The sequence below is a fragment of the Plecotus auritus genome, assembly GCF_963455305.1.
Source record: "Plecotus auritus genome assembly, chromosome: 1".
Classification (NCBI taxonomy): Eukaryota; Metazoa; Chordata; class Mammalia; order Chiroptera; family Vespertilionidae; genus Plecotus; species Plecotus auritus.
Genome location: NC_137770.1, coordinates 150,254,373 through 150,274,469, shown reverse-complemented (window position 1 = coordinate 150,274,469; position 20,097 = coordinate 150,254,373). Strand labels below are relative to the sequence as shown.

At 38.2% G+C, this 20,097-nt stretch overlaps 2 protein-coding genes across 5 annotated transcripts in view; one reads left to right on the top strand and one right to left on the bottom strand.

Annotated features, from left to right (window-relative positions):
• Nucleotides 1-256: 256 nt before the first annotated feature.
• Nucleotides 257-1,102, top strand: RPP38 (ribonuclease P/MRP subunit p38; the record flags this gene model as incomplete). Its single annotated transcript, XM_080650443.1, has 1 exon — nt 257-1,102. The coding sequence occupies one exon, from the start codon at nt 257-259 to the stop codon at nt 1,100-1,102; it is 846 nt and encodes a 281-aa protein (XP_080506569.1).
• Nucleotides 1,103-1,227: 125 nt separating this feature from the next.
• The window catches only part of NMT2 (N-myristoyltransferase 2), a 94,252-nt gene continuing 75,382 nt past the window's right edge, over nt 1,228-20,097 (bottom strand). For 2 of the 4 annotated variants that reach the window (XM_080650404.1, XM_080650403.1), the window contains 4 exons: nt 7,796-7,879; nt 6,336-6,503; nt 4,597-4,734; nt 1,228-4,232 (listed from right to left, as the gene is read on the bottom strand). In XM_080650404.1, the coding sequence (XP_080506530.1) occupies nt 4,212-4,232; nt 4,597-4,734; nt 6,336-6,503; nt 7,796-7,879 (411 nt within the window). In that variant the 3' untranslated portion in view covers nt 1,228-4,211. The remainder of the gene's footprint in view (nt 4,233-4,596; nt 4,735-6,335; nt 6,504-7,795; nt 7,880-20,097) is intronic. The other 2 variants (XM_080650406.1, XM_080650405.1) reach the window with 1 other exon arrangement.

The following is a 20,097-nucleotide window of genomic DNA, read 5'->3' as shown; positions in this document are numbered from 1 at the left end:
GTGATTGGCAATAATGCAAAACATTCATATATGGCCTACATATGAATAAAAACAAAGTCATGAAAAAAAAAGGGGAAAATAAATTACTGAATCTTAAAAGAGAGGTCAAGTGTATGGTCACATAATTGGTCCTCTATGATTAGGCCTGCTGTAGCCTGTAAAGAATCAGAACAAGTATAACCAGGATATTCTTAAGACCTGCACTGCTAGTTAACAATTTTCCTTTGTCATTTTGCTTCTCTGAAGGATTTTTATAATGGCTGCAGCTCCTCAGGCCCCAGGGAGGGGCTCGGTTCGGAAGACAAGACCTTTAACTGTAAAGACATCATTGAACAACCCGTATACTATCTGCTGGAGTGCTCTGGAGAGAGAGGATTTGCACTTCATCTTACAGACACTTGAAGACAGATTTAAATCAATTGGACTTGAGAAAATTGAGAATAAGAAAAGAAGTAAAAAGCAGTTTTTTAAAAAACAAAGCAGAGACAAATGTAGCATAGATGTTCATATGAGTGAGGATCTGAGGGAGAAAAAAACAGAAGATAACGAACAAGTATCAGGGTGGACTTCTGTCCATGTGAGGAAGCAGCTTGCCATTGGCGTTAATGAAGTCACCAGGGCTCTGGAAAGGAACGAATTGCTTTTGGTTCTAGTGTGTAAGTCAGTCAAGCCTGCGATCATCACCTCACACCTGATTCAGTTAAGTTTAAGCAGAACGGTTCCTGCTTGTCAGGTTCCCCGTCTCAGTGAGAGAGTTGCGCCTGTCATTGGCTTAAAATGTGTCCTGGCTTTGGGATTCAAAAAGAACACCACTGACTTTGTCAATGAAGTGAAAGCTATAATCCCCAGAGTACCCACTTTAAATGTACCATGGCTTCAAGACAGACTTGAAGACTCCAGGGAAAATTCAGAGTCCGAATCTTTGGAAAGCCAAGACAAAGAGATTTGGGACATTTCCTTTGAAGACCTCTCTAAACATAAGAGAAAGTTCACTGAAGGTCAGCAGGCTGCAGTGCTACAACCCCTTAAAATAAAGAAACTGATTCCAAACCCTAATAAAAAAAGGAAACCACCTAAGAGTAAAAAAATTACTTCAAAGTAATCATGTATAAACTTGTCACTTCATACAATTGGAAAATGACACCTTGTAAAAGAAACCTTGAAGCTAATAAACTGAATTACTTTTACATAGGTTTGTGGGAGATTGTTTGGTAAATGTTCCTTTCAAATGCTTAAGACTTTTTAGACAGCACAGATATGCTGAAGCTTAAAAACACTAAATGCAGGAAATATTCAGAAGTATGCATATCAAAAGTTTATTGACACTAATGTCCATGCTTGTATAGATTCACTTTTTTAAAGGTTGATACAATGCTTGTGAGCAAAAACATCTGTATCCTACAGCACTTAACATCTTTCTCTCAAACTTGGAAAATGTACCACAGTAAACATGGTTCAAATTAGTAGAGTAGATGAAACTGGATTGCAGATACACCATCAGTTTTAAAGGAAAGATACTAAATGCTAAGCAATACATTGTCTTCAGAAATAATACATCAGGTTTTTACTTCCTTCTATTTTACTTTCTTTGGGTAGGTCTAAGCATTGGCTTGGGAGAAAGGCTTGACACCTATAGGAAAAGCCAGATAAGGTCTTTTGACTAGTTAGAATTCACCCCTTTACATGGTTAACATTTCATTGAAAATTTATCATGTATAAAGTGTGATAGTAATTAGGTGAAATGAAGCAGGAAGAAAATAAAAAAATGGAGCTTGGATTCTCAGAGGCAGGTCTGTACAATGATGGGCATCCTTCATGTTAGGAAATGGAGCATAATCAGTTATCTATGATTATGACTGCTACCTACAGTGTGTGTTTGGAAAAAACTTTTTCTAATTTAAGGGGAAGAGTGGCCAGAGTTTATTTTCAGCTTTAATTCTGTTTGATGCATGAATTATGCCATCTCCACTTATTTAAATTTTACTGAATACTATCGTGGCCAAAAAAAAAAATCCCTTAAGAAATTGAGTATTTTTATTATTGACAAAGGATGCAGGACAAATGTAGGTTTTTTGAATATGTAAAACACTATACTACACTGAAATTTAGTTCTAATAGCTACTTAAACACAGCAGTTTTACTGATTATTTTAAAATATTCATTGATAATCTGCTTAAATTATAGAGGCAAATGTGCTAGTTATTTTTAAATGAGAAAAAAGATTTCTATAAAATTGGAATTTTAGCCCGTAACAAAATTTCTGATTGGCAATTCTGCAATTATTTGAAAACTTCCCTTTGTATGACTTTGTGCTATAAAAATGAATGGAACATAATTCCCAACTGTGCCTTGGCTGGTATCTCAAAAAAGTTTCAGTGAATTGGTTCAGTTTTGTTCCTTAAAGTTTTCATCTTCTGTTAAGGAAGAATAGTAATACCATTGGGTTGAATCATCCTAAATAACTCTTCCCTTGTGTCTTCAAGAAAGTACACAGTTATCTAAGTACGCTCTACTGTGGGGCCCACGCGCGCCCTCTATTGGTAGTCTCAAGGATACCCCAAGCCCTGGGTTGGCCTGTTGGTTAATGGCAAAGCTGTAGAAAGTAGCTTTCAGCTCCTTAATGTAAATCAGGATCAACAATTTTTCTTTCAGGGCCAGTTAGCAAATATGTTAGACTTTTTTAAGAGAAAGAGATTGTTTACAATCTCTATTGAAACAAATCAACTCTGTCTTTTGTAGCATGAAGCAGCCACAGGCAGTATATAAGTGAATGAGTGTGGCTGTGTTCCAATATTATGGATGCTGAAATTTGAAATTCATACAATTTTCATGTGTCCCAAAATGTTATTATTTTCCTCTAACCACTCAAAAATGTAAATACCATCCTTAGCTTAGGGTGACAAAAACATGTGATGGGCTGGATTAGGGTGATGGGCCATAGTTGCTAACCCCTGCCTGGTATAAGATAGGACTGGTTTAATTTGACTACTTATGACATGGAGAAAAAACCATCATGTTGTCAAAAATAATTAAAATTTTCTGGTCAGAACAGCCTAGGCACTGGAAGAGGGAAGGCAGAAAAAAGTAACTACTTCGTGGAATGAGTCAAGGCCAGTTTATATGGCCTCATTTAGCATCTTTTTTTTCCTTGGACTATTGGCAATATATATATATATTACACTGTGAAACTTGTTTTTTCAAATTCTAGATAAAAACACCATCAGTAACAAAAGTATGAATACTTATTTACAAATAAGACATTTTCTATTAGCATGACAGCTTTCATGATAAATTAAAGTCAGCATTAAGGAATATGTGCAATTTTGCATAAGTAATAAAAACATTCAAACTATCAATATCCTGATAGCACTAATAAATTCCACTGGGCAGTTCCTTTGACTTTAGCACTTATATTTTCTTTTCCTCACATATCTTTGCTGTTCCTGAAAAGAAACGAGCTTGTGCAGCAGCAGCAAAGTCTAGTTAGTCATGGGTGCATATTTCAGAGAGCACATTTCATGTTTGCACAAAACTTTGCTTTTGAACCCATCCACCAAACTGTTGAACATTAAAGTACAAATTTGTGTGTTTACTGATTTGGCAACTTTGCTTCTGGAGAAATAAATGTACTAGTCACCAGTACATTTTTATCTTGCTCTACACATAAACACCCACCACTCGTCATTGAGTTGTGGAAGTGCTGATTCCAGAAATGTCTCCAATGATAGCATGGAAGGTGATAGGAGGAAAAATTTCCCAATTGGATCCTTTATTCTGTTACACGGACAAAAAGACCATCACTTGATAAATAGAAATGCAGCAGTTTCTCTCCACACATTAGCAAAGATTTTCTTACACAAGTCTGTGACTTCTGTTCCGTCTATTAAAAAAAAGTCCCTTTCTAGAGAATGGAAAAATACCTTCAAGAGACGGTCAAAAGTTTGAAAATTAGAGGAATGTGCTCTTTGTACCCTTTCATCCCTCCTTCAAATGGGTAAACGGTGAAAAAAAGGAAGAATGTTAACATTCTGGCTAGACATATGTAGTATTGGTCACATATGGATGTTTTTCATCTTTTCCAATTATTACTGACTGCATCGATTTCACTTAGGTTGTGCTTTTATTCTTTGGAATGAAATTTCCAGGAATCATTAAATAGAATATTAACAAATGATGGATGGTATCAGAGTTCTAGGAATGGAAACATCCATCTATTGTAATACAAGTCCAACCTAAAGGAAGGGAAGAAATGGAATAGTAAGAACAGGTAAGCAAAAGAGAAATCTATAATAATAAAAGCATACTATGCTAATTAGACCCAACGTCCTTCCGGATGAAGCTGGGGCTGTGAGGGAAGCCTGGGTCCAGGGTGCCTGCCAGTGGCCAGAGGGAAGCCTGGGTCCTGAGGGCAAGAGGGAAGCTGGTGCCGGCAGCCGGGGGAAGGGAGGCCTACTCTTGCACGAATTTCGAGCATTGGGCCTCTAGTTAAGTTATACTGTAGTACAATAGAACTGTATTTTTTTAAAGTTACTAAAAAATTAATAATCCTAAGGGAAGTATGGAACTATATATAAAGCATATATCAACTTTTCTTACCTTTTCAGAATCTGTTCCTGGACACCTCCAGTTGTACAAGTAATACTGTAAATTGCCATCTCCTATTCCAAACTTGAGTTTTTCCAAGAATGTCTTATTTTCCATCAAATCTAGTGCATTGAATACATCAAATCCTTTCTGCCAATGTAAAAAGGATTGAAAATTTCAAAAGACTAGAGTCTTTTCTGTATTATTTCAGCATAACATTGAATTCCTATAATAACCTGAATATGCACTTATAAGATTCGATGTCTGTAATATATATAATATGGGTTAAGAATTCAGTTATATATAATTAGCAGTGAATCTGTCTTACATAACTAGCAGTGAATCTGATGAAGTCAGCTATCCAGCAATGCTGAATTAAAATATAGTATACCAGCTAACAGTGACATAACAAATCTATTAAAAGTTCAGAAAATATTTGCTCCTGTTTTAGAAGGAACAGTCACCTAGATGGCTCCATCTCCAGAACTGTTACTTACTGGTCTACATTCTGACTTAGCTCAAGTTACAGCCAAAAACCCAAGTTGTAAAAACTTTAAATAGTATATCTTGGGCTGATAATGGAAAATAAATTTTGTAAAATTTAATAGTAAAAATCTAATGTCTTTAAAATGTTAAATAATACTATGCAAAATGTGATATAGATGAAGCACCTAAATTTCTATGTCTTAGGGCTTTTACATTAAATAACTTATTACTGGCCTCTTGGGGGAAATAGTTGAAAATGAGCAATAGGATGAAATAATCAGGATAATGTTGATTTGGGTATCCACTAGTAATGGGTGTTATATGTGTTTTAAAAAAATCAATGTTCAAATACTAGTAAATGCAAGGAAGACACTTTTGAGGTGTTGTTCCCAAATTCTCATCAATATTTCCTTATATTCAATAATTACTTTAAAATGTATCTGTCTACTGATTTTAATTTATTTTTAAAGGAAAATGTTTATTTGCAGCAAGAATTTAAATTGTCCTAACTATGACACTGAAGAAATAAAAAATATATATAAAATAAGGCATATTTTGAATTTAATTCCTTTCATTTTAAAGTCCTTTAATTTTGCCCTAACTGGTTTGGCTCAGTGGATAAAGCATTAGCCTGCAGACTGAAGGGTCCCAGGTTCAATTCCGGTCAAGGGCATATACCCTGGTTGTGGGCACATCCCCAGTGGGGGATGTGCAGGAGGCAGCTGATCCATGTTTCTCTCTCATCAATGTTTCTAACTATCCCTCTCCCTTCCTCTCTGTTAAAAAAATCAATAAAATATATTAAAAAAATAATAAAGTCCTTTAATTTTAACAATAATCCCCTTTAAAAATAAAGTCCCTTTAATTTTAAAATTCAGAGACCATTTATTTAAATAAAAAAACTGATTGATGCTAATTATTCACTACAAAACAAACACTCATGTATTTTCCTTATATCATGGGATCATGTATTAATCTTATATTTCTTACGGGTTTTATGTACTCTTATGTAAATGTTTAAAGTATCTACTTTATACAAAATGACTTTTTGGTTAAGTTGCAATAGAATTAATGAAGAAAATAACCACTGAAGTTTTACAAGAAACTCTTATCAAAATTCTTCCTTTGACCGATGGTCATAAGTAATAAACAAACAAAGACTCAAATTAATTCCTCCAGTGTGAAAGAAAATACAGTAAGATGCTTTATGTTCTTTGACACACATATTTAGAAAAACACAGGATAAAAAGGAATGAATTGCTTACCAATTTAGCTATAATGAGCGCATCATTCATGAGGTCTAACAGGGGCGTCTCCGTGTGAATGTTGTAGAAGGAGTAGGCAGCCTTGAGGCTCTTATGAGCAGGGTGGTGCATGACTGTGGAGGGGAGTGTGTAGAAGCTCAGGAAGTCAGTAAGTTTACCACTGGAGTTCTAAAGAACAAAGGTAGCATCAAGTAAATACCTTCTATTATCCATGCATTTAAGCTAACTTTTTGACCTTTGACTTACTTTCTGTTAGAATAAAAACAACAAGTCATACTTCTCCCTCAGCAGTCTGATATGGAGCCTTGTAGAATATGTTCTGTAGAGGTCAAGAAGGGTTTGGGGTTGTAACTTTAGGCTAAATGCTAATTAATGATTTGCATAAAGATCTTAATCAGTAGAAAGTTTTAAAAGGAAAGCTTTCCTTGGGATGATTAATGAGTCTCTCCAGACTTATGGAAAAGTGATCAAAATAAAATAATTGCTTTTACAGAAATGAGTGTTAAGGATTAGACGCTGCCTTTTCCAGCTAACAGACACTATATAATTTAACATCTTCTTGGCACAAGGGGAGAATTTTATTTTATTAGCTTAAAGCAAAGTTGGATAGAGTTTGGAAGCTGTTTTTAGAAGCTTATGGAAGGTACTGGTATTACACCAAAATATACATTATGTGAGTAACAGAAAATCTGAAGCTATCAAAAATTAAAAGGGATATAATAGTGATATTTATTTCATTATCATTGGTATACTCTTCAATACAAGAAATTAGCTGGTGTCATTTGGGTTGTTTTAAGAGCTGTGGTAACCTATGCAGTTTGCATATAATTCAAACGAAATGTTTCAATTACACAGCTGAGGAGGCTAGTCCACATGCATGCTATTGCTAGTATTTCTTTCAGCAGAAAAGACAATTCTATAGGGATGGATGATCTGGTCTTTGAGTTTTTCTGATTTATTAAACCATGTTTTAGACATTAAGAAGTTAGAGACATTAAGCTAAAGTTATTCTCTATTGTGTTGTATTAGCAGCTCAGTATTAGAGATGAATTAGAGACCTAAACTATCAGCGTTAATAAATACAGGCAGTCCTCGGGTTATGTCAGACTCGATGTACGTCGTTTTGTGGTTACTTTGCCATCTCCCATTATTTATTTTAAAAAAAAGTTCCATCATTTCGACATATATACATACATATGTGCTTTATGTTTTTTATTATTTATTTACCACAAGTAAAGGTCTAGGAATTGTTATCTTTCTTTTACATTTTTTTTTTTTACTGTTTCACTTTATTACTGCTGTGTATGTGCTCCATGTGAGTAGCGTAGGTGCTTATGTAGGTGGGTTCTGACTTATGGCAAAAATCGCGTTACACGCCTAGGAATGGATCTCCGAAGTAACCCAAGGACCTACTGTATTTTCAACTTAAAAAGTAATATAACAGAAAAAATTTTAAAAACCTTAATAGATGGGCTTAACAGTAGAGTGGAGATGACAGAGGACAGAATCACTGAACTTGAAGAATTCAGTAGAATAAATCCAATCTGAACAAAAAAAGAGAAAACAGACCAAAAAAACAAAACAAAACATGAATTAAGTCTCAGGGATCTGTGGGACAGTAACAAAAGATCCAACATTCATATGATTGAAGTCCCAGAAGGAAAGGAGAAAGTGTAAAGCTGAAAGAGTATTTGAAGAAATAATGGCTAAAAACTCCCCAAATTTGGTAAAATGCACACAACAGATTCAAGAAGCTGAGTGAGCCTTAACAGGATAAACTTAAAAAAAAAAAAAAAAAATTCACTCCAAGATGCACCATAGTTGAAGTTCCAAACACTAAAGACAAAGAAAAATCTTGAAAGTAGCCACAGAAAACAATGCATTACCTATATATAACCAATCAGACTGACAGAAGATTTTGCATCTGAAATCATATAGGCCAGAAGGAAGTAACAATTTTTTTTTTAAGTGCTGAAAGAAAAGAACCATCAAATATGAATCCTATATCTGGTGAAACTATCTTTCAGGAATGAATGGGAAATGACATTCTCAAATAAATGAAAAGTAGAAGAATTTGTTGCTAGTAGACATACCTTTAGGACTAGCCAAAAGAAATTCTTCAAGTAGAAAGGAAATAATAAGGAATCTTGGTGCATCAAGAAGGAAGAACAAACAACAGAAACAGCAGAAATTCTGGAATACAGTTAACCCTTGAACAAGATGGGAGTGAGAGGCGCTGACCCCCTGGACAGCTGAAAACCTGCATATAACTTTTAACTCTCTCGAAACTTAACTAATAGCCTACTGGACATCTTACTAATAACATAGTCAATTAACACATATTTTATATGTTATATGTATTACATACTATATTTTTACGATAAAATCAGCTAGAAAAATATTAAAATTAAAATCATAAGGAAGGGAAAGTGCATTTATATTACTATACATGTTTACTGAAAAAAGTCTGTATATAAGTGGATCTACACAGTTTAAACTTGGGTTGTTCAAGGGTCAACTGTATACTATAAATTATGCTTCAACTCTTAAGTTTTATAAATTTACTTGATGATTGAAACAAAAGTTAAAATGCCATCTGATACTCAAGACATTGATAATTAAAAGTCAAGAATGTAAAGGGACCTAAATGGAAGTGAAGTCACTTGAAGTGGTAAAATGTTGATACAATAGACTACGATCAGTCACACATGTATATTGTAATAGCCAGAGCAACCATCATGAAAACTATACAAATACACTCAAATGTACTAAAAATAAATCAAGACAGAATCCTAAAAAATTCTTCAAGCAATGCACAGGAAGGCAAAGAAAAAGAAAAAGGAACACCACCAGGGGAAACAAACAGAAAACATAATAAAATGGTACAGTTAAGCTCTAATACTATCTAATAAAGAGGGGATATGCTAATTGACCCTCACACCGTCGCAAAGATGGCGGCGCCCACAGCCAATAAGGAGAGAATATGCTAATTGACTGCCACGCCCTCAAAGATGATGGTGCACACAGCCACAAGATGGCAGTGCCCAGTCCCCTCAGCTCTGCTGGGGCGGCAGGCACCGCAAGGCCAGGCCTGCCCCAGGTGGGCCCGGCCACTCCGCACACCTGCCTCCAGAGTCCCCCAGTCCCCTCAGCCCCCTAGCCGCCCAGGGCCGGCCCAAGGCGCAGGCAAGCCTCAGATGGCGGCTGACCAGCTGATGCCCGAGGTGCAGGCAAGCCTCAGATGTCAACTGCCCAGCCACCTAGGGCCGCCCGAGGCTCAGGTAACCAGGGACGGCCAAGGCTTGTGCTGTTGGTAATGGCAGCAGCAGAGGTGTGATGGGGTGTCGCCTTCCCCTGATCTCGGGTTGCCTCCTGCCCCTGAGGGCTCTCGGACTGTGAGAGGGGGCAGGCTGGGCTGAGGGACCCCCGCTCCAGTGCATGAATTTTCATGCACCGGGCCTCTAGTCAATATATGTAGAAGCCTAAGCGACCGAACAACTGAACGACTGGTTGACCTGTTACTCTGACGCACACTGACCACCAGGGGGTAGATGCTCAACACAGGAGCTACCCCCTGGTGATCAGTGTGCTCCCACAGCCAACCTCCCATGGCTAGCCAACCTCCTGCGGTCCCTCCTCCCCGGCCAGCCAGCCCCGATTAGCCCTGATCGCCAGCCAGGCTGAGGACCCCCACCTGTGCATGAATTCGTGCACTGGGCCTTTAGTATATCAATAACTGTCAAATGTAAATGGCCTAATATACCAATTAAAAAAAAAGATTAGCAGAGTGGACAAACATGGCCCCAACTACATGCTGTTTGTTAAGAAATTCACTGCAAATTCAATGACATACACTGAAAGTAAAAGGACTATAAAAGATATACCATGCAAACATTAATTTTTAAAAAGTAAGAGTGGCGTCCAGCTGGTGTGGCTCAGTGGTTGAGTATTGGCCCATGAAACAGGAGGTCACGGTTCAATTGCCAGTCAGGGCACATGCCCTGGTTGCAGGCTCAATCCCCAGTAGGGGGAATGCAGAAAGCAGCTGATTAATGTTTCTCTCTCATCAATGTTTCTCTCTCTCTACCTTCCCCTCTGTAAAATCAATAAAAATGTATTTTAAAAAAAATTGAAAGTGACTATATTAATATCAAAGTTACTTGAGAGCAAAGAAAATTACTAGAGACAAAGAGGGGTATTACATGATGATAGAAAGATTGATTTCTAACTAAACACAAAGGTCCTAAATGTATAGGTACCAACAAGACCTTCCAAAACATCAAGAAAAACTGATAGAGCTGCAAGGAGAAATAGACAAATAAACACAATTATAGTTGGGGACTTCACAGCCCCTCTCATCAACTAACAAAACTATTAGAAAGAAAATCAGCAAGAATAAAAAAAACCTGACTACAATCAACAGAATTTAATTGCTATATATAGTACATGCCACCTAAAAGCAAGAGAATATACATTTCATAAGCACATAGAACATTCACCAAGATAGACCACATGGGCCTAAAACAAAGCTCAAGAACCCTACGAGAGTTGAAATAATAAAGCGTGTTCCCCAATTGTAATAGAATGAAACGAGGAATCAACTGGACTTCTCAAAACATAAAAATTGAACAACAGGAGATCTTCGAAGGAAGATGGCAGCTGGCAGGATGGAGGTGAGGGAGAGTAAGTGAGTGAGGGTATGAAAGGAAAGTGTGTTAATGTGTGTGGTGTGTGTGTAACTGAGTGAGGGACAGTTAAATCCCCATAGGAGCAGCAGGGGCTGGCAGACCAGGCTTTCTTGGACAAGGAGAGACTACCACCGCTGCGGGCACTCCCCGGACTGCAGGACTCCAGCACGGAGCCCACGCCATCTTGAAGGGGAGAACGGCCTTTTTAAGGAACTCATCAGCACCACCAACCAGACAGGCCTTGGAACTGCCCTGCGACCCAGCAGCCACTCCAGCCAAAATCCTGCTACCCCACCCGCAGACCCAGGGACCCTGGGACCTCCACCCCCAAAGGCACACCGCTCGGTAGCAGTAAGTGCAACCTCCCCCTCCCCAGCGGCAGAACTCCGGACAAAACATTTGCGTGTTTCCAGCGCTTGCAGACATCCAGGGCACACCACTCCGTAGGCAGCGCCTGGGAGCCACTGGGAGCCCCCGTTGGTGTGATTCTGTACAGACTAGGGCACGCTGCCCCACAGTAGAAATTCTGAACTCCCTCTTCCTGAATAACTGCCTGCAGACACCTCAGCTGTGCAACATCAGTGCCAGGGCCCCTCAGAGTGCATCAGAGCTCTGCGCCGGCAAACGCACCTCCACAGATGCGACTTTCCAACAGGCAGGCGCCCTGAGTCCATCTATCCACAGTGTGTGCGGGGGAGCAGCTGTGAGACGCTGCTGGGTGTGATTCTGCACGGACAAGGGCGTGCTGCCCCTCAGCAGAAATTCTGAATTCCCTCTTCCTGAATAACTGCCCACATTCACCCCAGCTGCTCAACCTCAGTGCCAGGACCCCTCAGAGTACGTCAGAGCTCTTCGCCGGCAAACGCACCTCCACAGATGCGAATTTCCAACAGGCAGGCACTCTGAGCCCATCTACCCACAGGGCACAGGGGCGCACTCCCCTCCAGCAGTAGAAATTCTGAATTCACTCATCCTGGAGACCTGCCCACAGGTGCCTCAAATACACGGCTACACTGCCAGGACCCTTCAGAGTGCTTCAGTGTGCCTCGCAGGCAAACATACCGCAGGTACCCCTGTGAGCCTCCACTGGGAGTGAGCGCCTATCCACCACAGGTGCAGCAGTAAAAGCTGCGTCTGCCCACCCCACAACTCAGAACTCTGGACACGCACAGTCACGCCTTTCCAGAGTTTAGGCCCCCTGAGCCCCAACACCCCAACAGATGATTCCTGTGAGTTCCCACTGGGCACGCGTGATTTCAATTAAGGGTGCAAGACAGCAAAAATTGGGACACACCCCTCCACAGCTGCTGACTTCTAGACACCGCAGTTGTGCCTCTCAAGCTCGCAGGCCTACATCAAGAGAACCCAAATAGCTCAAGTAGGGAGCTACACTAGATTACCAAGCTCAGGAGAACTGAAAGAGTACACCAGTAGCACCAATCCCAAAAGAACCTGGGTAGCAAAGCAATTGGATCTACAATTAAAACATTACAGGAAAACATGGGAAGACAAAAAACCAATCCCCAAAGTAAAGAAAAAGAGGAATCACCAGAAAGGGAGTTAAATGAAATTGAGGCTAGCAGCTTATCAGAGAAAGAATTCAGAGTAATGGTTATAAGGACGTTTAAATGGCTGGATGACAAATACACACAACTCAATGAGAATTACAAGGAGCTAAATGAGAATGTCGCCAACATGAAAAGGAACCAAGAGGAGATTTAAAACGATATAGCTGCAATAAAGAACACAATGGAAGGCCTAAACAGTAGACTAGAAGAGGCTGAGGACCGCATCAGCGAATTAGAAGACAATGTAGGAAAAAACACACAAACACAGCAGCAACTGGAAAGAAGACTTAAAAAGCAAGAGGAGAGCCTAAGGGAGCTTTGGGACAACACAAAACAAGACAATATTCACATAATAGGGGTACCAGAAGGAGAGGAAGAGAAGCAAGGAAGAGAAAACCTGTTTGAAGAAATAATGACAGAAAACTTCCCTGATATTGGCAAGAAAAAAACCATGCAAGTCCAAGAAGGACAAGAGTCCCAAACAAGATGAACCCTAAATGACCGATACCAAGACACATCATAATTAAATTGGCAAACACCAACGACAAAGAATCTTAAAGGATTCCAGAGAGAGACAAAAAGTTACCTACAGGGGTTCTCCTATTAGAGTAGCAATGGATTTCTCAACAGAAACACTCCAGGCAAGAAGGGAATGGAATGAAATTTACAAAGCGATGCAAAGCAAGGGACTGAACCCAAGAATACTATACCCAGCAAGGCTCTCATTCAAAATTGAAGGTGGAATCAGGAGCTTCACAAACAAAAAAGGGCTAAGAGAGTTTATCACTACCAAGCCAGCAATGCAAGAAATGCTAAAGGGACTGCTGTAAAAAGAAGAAAGAGAAAGGCAAGAAGAAGCACAAACATTAAGGAAAACTATGACAACAAACATGTACTTGTCAATAATAACATTAAACGTAAATGGATTAAATGTACCAATCAAAAGACATAGGGTAGCTGAGTAGATAAGAAACCATGACCCATATATTTGCTGTCTGCAAGAGACCCACGTCAAAACAAATGATTCACACAGACTGAGAGTGAAGGGATGGAAAAACATTTTTCAGGCAAATGGAAATGAGAAAAAAGCTGGGGTTGCAATACTTATATCTGATAAAATAGAGCTCAAAATAAATGTCATAACAAGAGATAAGGAAGGCCACCTCATAATACTAAAGGGAGCAATCCAACAAGAAGATATAACTCTGGTAAACATATATGCACCCAATATAGGAGCACCGAAATACATAAAACAACTTCTGGAAGATATCAAGGGAGAGACTGATAGCAATACAGTCATAGTAGGAGACTTTAATACCCCACTGACACCACTGGATAAATCAACTAAACAAAAAAAATCAGCAAAGAAACAGCAATCCTAAATGACACACTAGATCAGATAGACTTAATTGACATCTTTAGAACATTTCACCCCAAAGCTACAGAATATACATTCTTCTCCAATGCACATGGAACATTTCAAGAATAGACCACATATTAGGACACAGGCAAAGTCTCTTCAAATTCAAGAAGATAGAAATCATATCAAGCATCTTCTTAGATCACAATGGCATAAAACTGGAAATCAACTACAATAAAAAAAATCCAAAAAAATCAAACACTTGGAGACTAAATAGCATGCTATTAAACAATGACTGGGTTACCAGAGGGATCAAAGAAAAAATAAAACACATCATGGCAACAAATGACAATGAAAACACAACAATCCAAAATCCATGGAGCATAGCAAAAGCAGTCTTGAGAGGGAAGTTCATAGCTCTACAAGCCTACTGCAAAAAACAAGAAACAATGGTAATAAATTAACTAACCCTACAACTCAAAGAGTTAGAATGAGAGCAACAAGAAAGGCCCAGTGTAAGCAAAAGGAAAGAAATAATAAGGATCAGAGTGGAGATAAATGACATAGAGACCAAAGAAACAATACAAAAGATCAACAAAACCAAGAGTTGGTTCTTTGAAAGGATAAACAAGATTGATGAACCTCTAGCGAGGCTCACCAAAAAGCAAAGAGAGAGGACCCAAATAAACAAACTCAGAAATGAAAGAGGAGAAATAACAACAGACCGCATAGAAATACAAAGGGTTGTTAAAAAATACTACGAACAACTCTATTCCAACAAACTGGACAACCTGGAGGAAATGGACACATTCCTAGAAAAATATAACCTTCCGAAACTAAATCAGGAAGAATCTAAACATCTCAATAGGCCAATAACTATGGAAGAAATTGAAGCAGTCATCAAAAAGCTTCCAGCAAACAAAAGCCCGGGGCCAGATGGCTTCACAGGGGAGTTTTACCAAACATTCAAGGCAGAACTAAAACCTATCCTCCTCAGACTACTCCAAAAAATTCAAGAGGAAGGAACACTTCCAAGCTCCTTCTATGAAGCCAACATCACCCTAATACCAAAACCAGATAAAGACAACACAATGAAAGAGAATTACAGGCCAATATCCCTCATGAACATAGATGCCAAAATCTTCAACAAAATTCTAGCAAATTGGATCCAGTACTACATCAGAAAGATCATACACCATGACCAAGAAGGATTTATCCCAGGAATGTAAGGATGGTACAATATTCGCAAATCAATAAACGTGATACATCACATAAACAAATTGAGAGATAAAAATCACACAGTCATATTAATTGATGCAGAAAAAGCATTTGACAAAATCCAATATCCTTTCTTGATAAAAACTCTCAACAAGGTGGGAATAGAAGGATCATACCTCAACATAATAAAAGCTATATATGATAAACCCACAGCTAACATCATACTCAATGGGCAAACACTAAAACCATTTCCCCTAAGAACAGAAACAACACAGGGATGCCCACTCTCACCACTCCTGTTCGTCACAGTACTAGAAGTATTAGCCACTGCAGTTAGACAAGAAGAAGAAATAAAAGGCATCCAAATTGGAAAAGAAGTAAAGCTGTCCTTACTTGCAGATGACACGATATTGTATATAAAAAACCCGAAAGACTCCATCAAAAAACTAATAGACTTAATAAATGAATTCGGCAATGTAGCAGGATACAAAATTAACGCCAAGAAATCTATGGCATTTCTAAACACCAATAGTGAACTTACAGAAAGAGAGACTAAAAAAGCAATCTCATTTACCATCGCACCAAAAAAATTAAGATACCTAGGAATAAACTTAACTAAGGAGGTAAAAGACCTATATGCGGAAAACTACAGGACACTGAAAAAAGAGATAGAGGAAGACGTAAACAGATGGAAGAACATACCATGTTCATGGATTGGTAGAATCAACACCATTAAAATGTCCATACTATCCAAAGCAATCTATAGATTCAATGCGCTCCCCATTAAAATACCAATGGCATATTTCACAGACCTATAAAGAACTCTCCAAAAATTGATCTAGAATAAAAAATGACCCCGAATAGCCACAGCAATCCTGAGAAAGAAGAACCAAGTAGGAGGGATCTCAATACCAGATTTCAAGCTGTATTACAAAGCCACTGTTCTCAAAACTGCCTGGTACTGGCACAAGAACAGACATATAGATCAATGGAATAGAATAGAGAACCCAGAAATCGACCCAAACCACTATGCTCAATTAATATTTGACACAGGAGGCATGAACATACAATGGAGTTAAGACAGTCTCTTCAATAAATGGTGTTGGGAAAATGGGACAGATACATGCAAAAAAATGAAACTAGACCACCAACTTACACCATACGCAAAAATAAACTCAAAATGGATCAAGGACTTAAACGTACGACGAGAAACCATAAAAATACTAGAAGAATCCACAGGCAGCAAAATCTCAGACATATGCCGAAGCAATTTCTTCACTGATACTGCTCCTAGGGCAATGGAAACTAAAGAGAATATAAACAAATGGGACTACATCAAAATAAAAAGCTTTTGCACAGCAAAGGAGACCATCAATAAAACAACAAGAAAGCCCACTGCATGGGAGAACATATTTGCCAATGATATCAACGATAAGGGTTTAATCTCCAACATTTACAGGGAACTCATGCAGCTTAACAAAAAGAAGATAAACAACCCAATCAAAAAATGGGCAACTGGTCTAAATAGTCACTTTTCGAAAGAAGACAGAAGAAAGGCCAAGAGACATATGAAAACCTGCTCAAAGTCACTAATCATCAGAAAGATGCAAATCAAAACAACAATGCGGTACCATCTCACACCTGTCAGAATGGCAATCATCAACAAATCAACAAATGACAAGTGCTGGCAAGGATGCAGAGAAAAAGGAACCCTCTTGCACTGCTGGTGGGAATGCAGACTGGTGCAGCCACTGTGGAGAACAGTATGGAGTTTCCTCAAAAAACTAAAAATGGAACTCCCATTTGACCCAGTGATCCCACTTCTAGGAATATATCCCAAGAAACTAGAAACACCAATCAGTAAGGATATATGCACCCCTATGTTCATAGCAGCACAATTCACTGTAGCTAAGATTTGGAAACAGCCTAAGTGCCCATCAGCAGATGAGTGGATTAAAAAATTGTGGTACATCTACACAATGGAATGCTACGCTGCAGTAAAAAAGGAGTTCTTACCATTTGCAACAACGTGGATGGAGCTGGAGAGCATTATGCTAATTGAAATAAGTCAGGCAGAGAAAGATAAATATCACATGATCTCACTCATTTGTGGAATATAATGAACAACATAAACTGATGAACAAAAATAGATCCAGAGACAGAAAAACATCAGTCAGAACATCAAACCTCAGGGAAGGTAGGGGAGGGTGTGGGTAAGGGGGAGAGATCAACCAAAGGACTTATATGCATGCAAGTAAGCCTCATCAATGGACACAGACAAAAGGGGGATGGGGGCATGAATAGGAGGTGGGGGTTAATGGGGGAATAAGGACACATATGTAACACCTTAATCAAAAAAATTAAAAAAAGAAGACAGATACAGAAGCAGTAAAGCATCAAACAGACCGTCAAATTACAGCTGGAACGTTGGGGAGGGGTGGGGGAGATAAAAGATCAACGGAAGGACTTGTATGCATGCATATAAGCATAACCAATGCACGCAAGACACTGGGGGGTGAGGGCATGTATGGGAGTGGGGTGGGGGGGGGGCAATGGGAAGATATGTACACATGTAATACCTTAATCAATAAAAAATAAAAAAATTATCATGAAATAAAAAAAATTGAACAACAGAATTTAAGTATACGCATCAAAGAGAAAGTCTCAAAGGAAATTAAAAAAAAACCTGAATGAAAATGAAAAGAGAATATACTAAAATATGTAGAATTAAGCTAAAGCAGTACAGAAAGGGACATTTATAGAAGTAAATATTTACATTGTATCAGAGAAAGATCTTGATAATCTAAGTCCCTCCCTTGAGGTATGAGAAAAAGAAGAGCAAAATAAATTCAAAGCAAGCAAAAGGAAAGAAATAATCATAAAATCAGAAATCAATGACAATGAAAATAGGATAACAATAGAGAAAATCAATGAAACAAAAATCTGGTCCTCTGGAAAAATTAAACTGATGCAAAGCTAGCAAGACTGACAAAAATAAAGAGAAAGTATGAATCATCAATAAAAGGAATGAAATAAGGGTTATCACTATAAATCTGGCAGTCATTAAAAGAATAACAAAGGCCTGGCCAGTGTGGCTCAGGGTATATGCCCTGACCAGGAATCTAACCAGAAGGTCATGGTTCGAATGCTGTTCAGGGGACATACCCAGTTTCAGGCTCTGTCCTCAGTGAGGGGCATGGAGGAGGCAGCTGATCAATGCTTCTCTCTCATCCTTAATGTTTTTATTTCTCTCTCCCTCTTCCTTCTTCCCTCTGAAATCAAATATATATATATATATATATATATATATATATATATATATATATATATATATAGATATATATAGATATAGATATATAGATATAGATATATATTTTAAAGAATATATCCTTTAAAAAAAGAGTAACAAGGAAGTGATTATGAACAACTTCACTCTTATAAATTTGACAATTTAGCCCTGACCAGTGTGCTCAGTTGGTTGGACATCACCTAAGTGTACCAAAAGGTTGCAGTTGCTGGTTTGATTCCCGGTCAGGACACATGCCTGGTTTGTGGGCTTGATCCCAGGTAGGGGGTGTGCAGGAGGAAGCAAATTAATGTTCTGCTCTCATGTCCATGTTTCTCTCTCTCTCTCCTCTCCTCCCTCTCTTAAAAAAGAATCAATAAAAAATATAACTACATTTGACAATTTAGAATGGACCAATGCTTCAAAAACCACAATCCATTAAAACTTAATCAAGATGAAATAGATTATCTGAATAGTCCATTATTTTAGCAAAAATAGTTCTCTAAGGTCAGATGGTTTTAACTGAAGAATTCTAGCGAACATTTAAAGAATTATTACCAATTCTATGCAATCTCTTCTAGAAAATAGAAGAAGTAACACTTCCTAACTCACTTTATTAAGCCAGTATTATCCTGATGTCTAAACCAGACAACATGGTACCAAGGAACAAAATAAACAAAAATCACAAAACATACCCCAAACCCTCCAGACCAAATATTACTCATGAACTAAAAAAACTCAACAAAACATCAATAATCCAAATTTTAAAAAGTATAGAAAGAATTATATACACCATAAACAATTAGATATTTTTCTAGGAATGCAGAGAGGTCAAACATTTAAAAATCAATCAATGTAAGATACCAAAACAACAGACTAAAGGAGAAAACTCATATGATCATATCAATTGAAGCAGAAACACTGGACAAAACTCAACACCCATTCATGGTAACAACTCGCAGCAAGTTAGGAGTAGAGGGACTTATCTCAAATTGGTAAGGTGCATCTACAGAAATTCTACAGCTAACACACCTCATGATGAAATCCTTCTAATATGAAGAATGAGACAAGGATGTCAACCTTCACCACTCTTATTCGAAAGAGTACTGGAAGACGTAGCTCCTGTAATAAGTCAAGAAAAATAAATAAAAGAGATACAGATAGGTCCTAGCCAGTTTGGCTCAGTGGATTGGGCATTGGCCTGCAGAGTGAAGGGTCATGGGTTCGATTCCGAGCAAGGGCATATACCTCGGTTGCAGGCTCGATCCCCAGCCCTGGTCGGGGTGCGTGCAGGAGGCAACCAATTGATGTGTCTCTCTCACATCGATGTTTCTCTATCTCTCCCCTCTCTTCTACTCTCTCTAAATATCAATGGAACAATATCCTCAGGTGAGGATTAACAAAAAACAAACAAACAAAAAAAGAGATATAGATAGGAAGAGAAGAAATAAAATTGTTCCTATTTGCAGATGACATGATGTGCTATGTAGAAATCCACAAATAAACTGGAATAAGTGATTGCAGCAAGACATCTCCCTTCCTCTCTGAAATCAATAAAAATAAATAAAAATACAATACCATTTATAATCATTCCAAGGAAAATGAAGTATTTAGGTATACACTTAAGAAAACATGAGGCCCA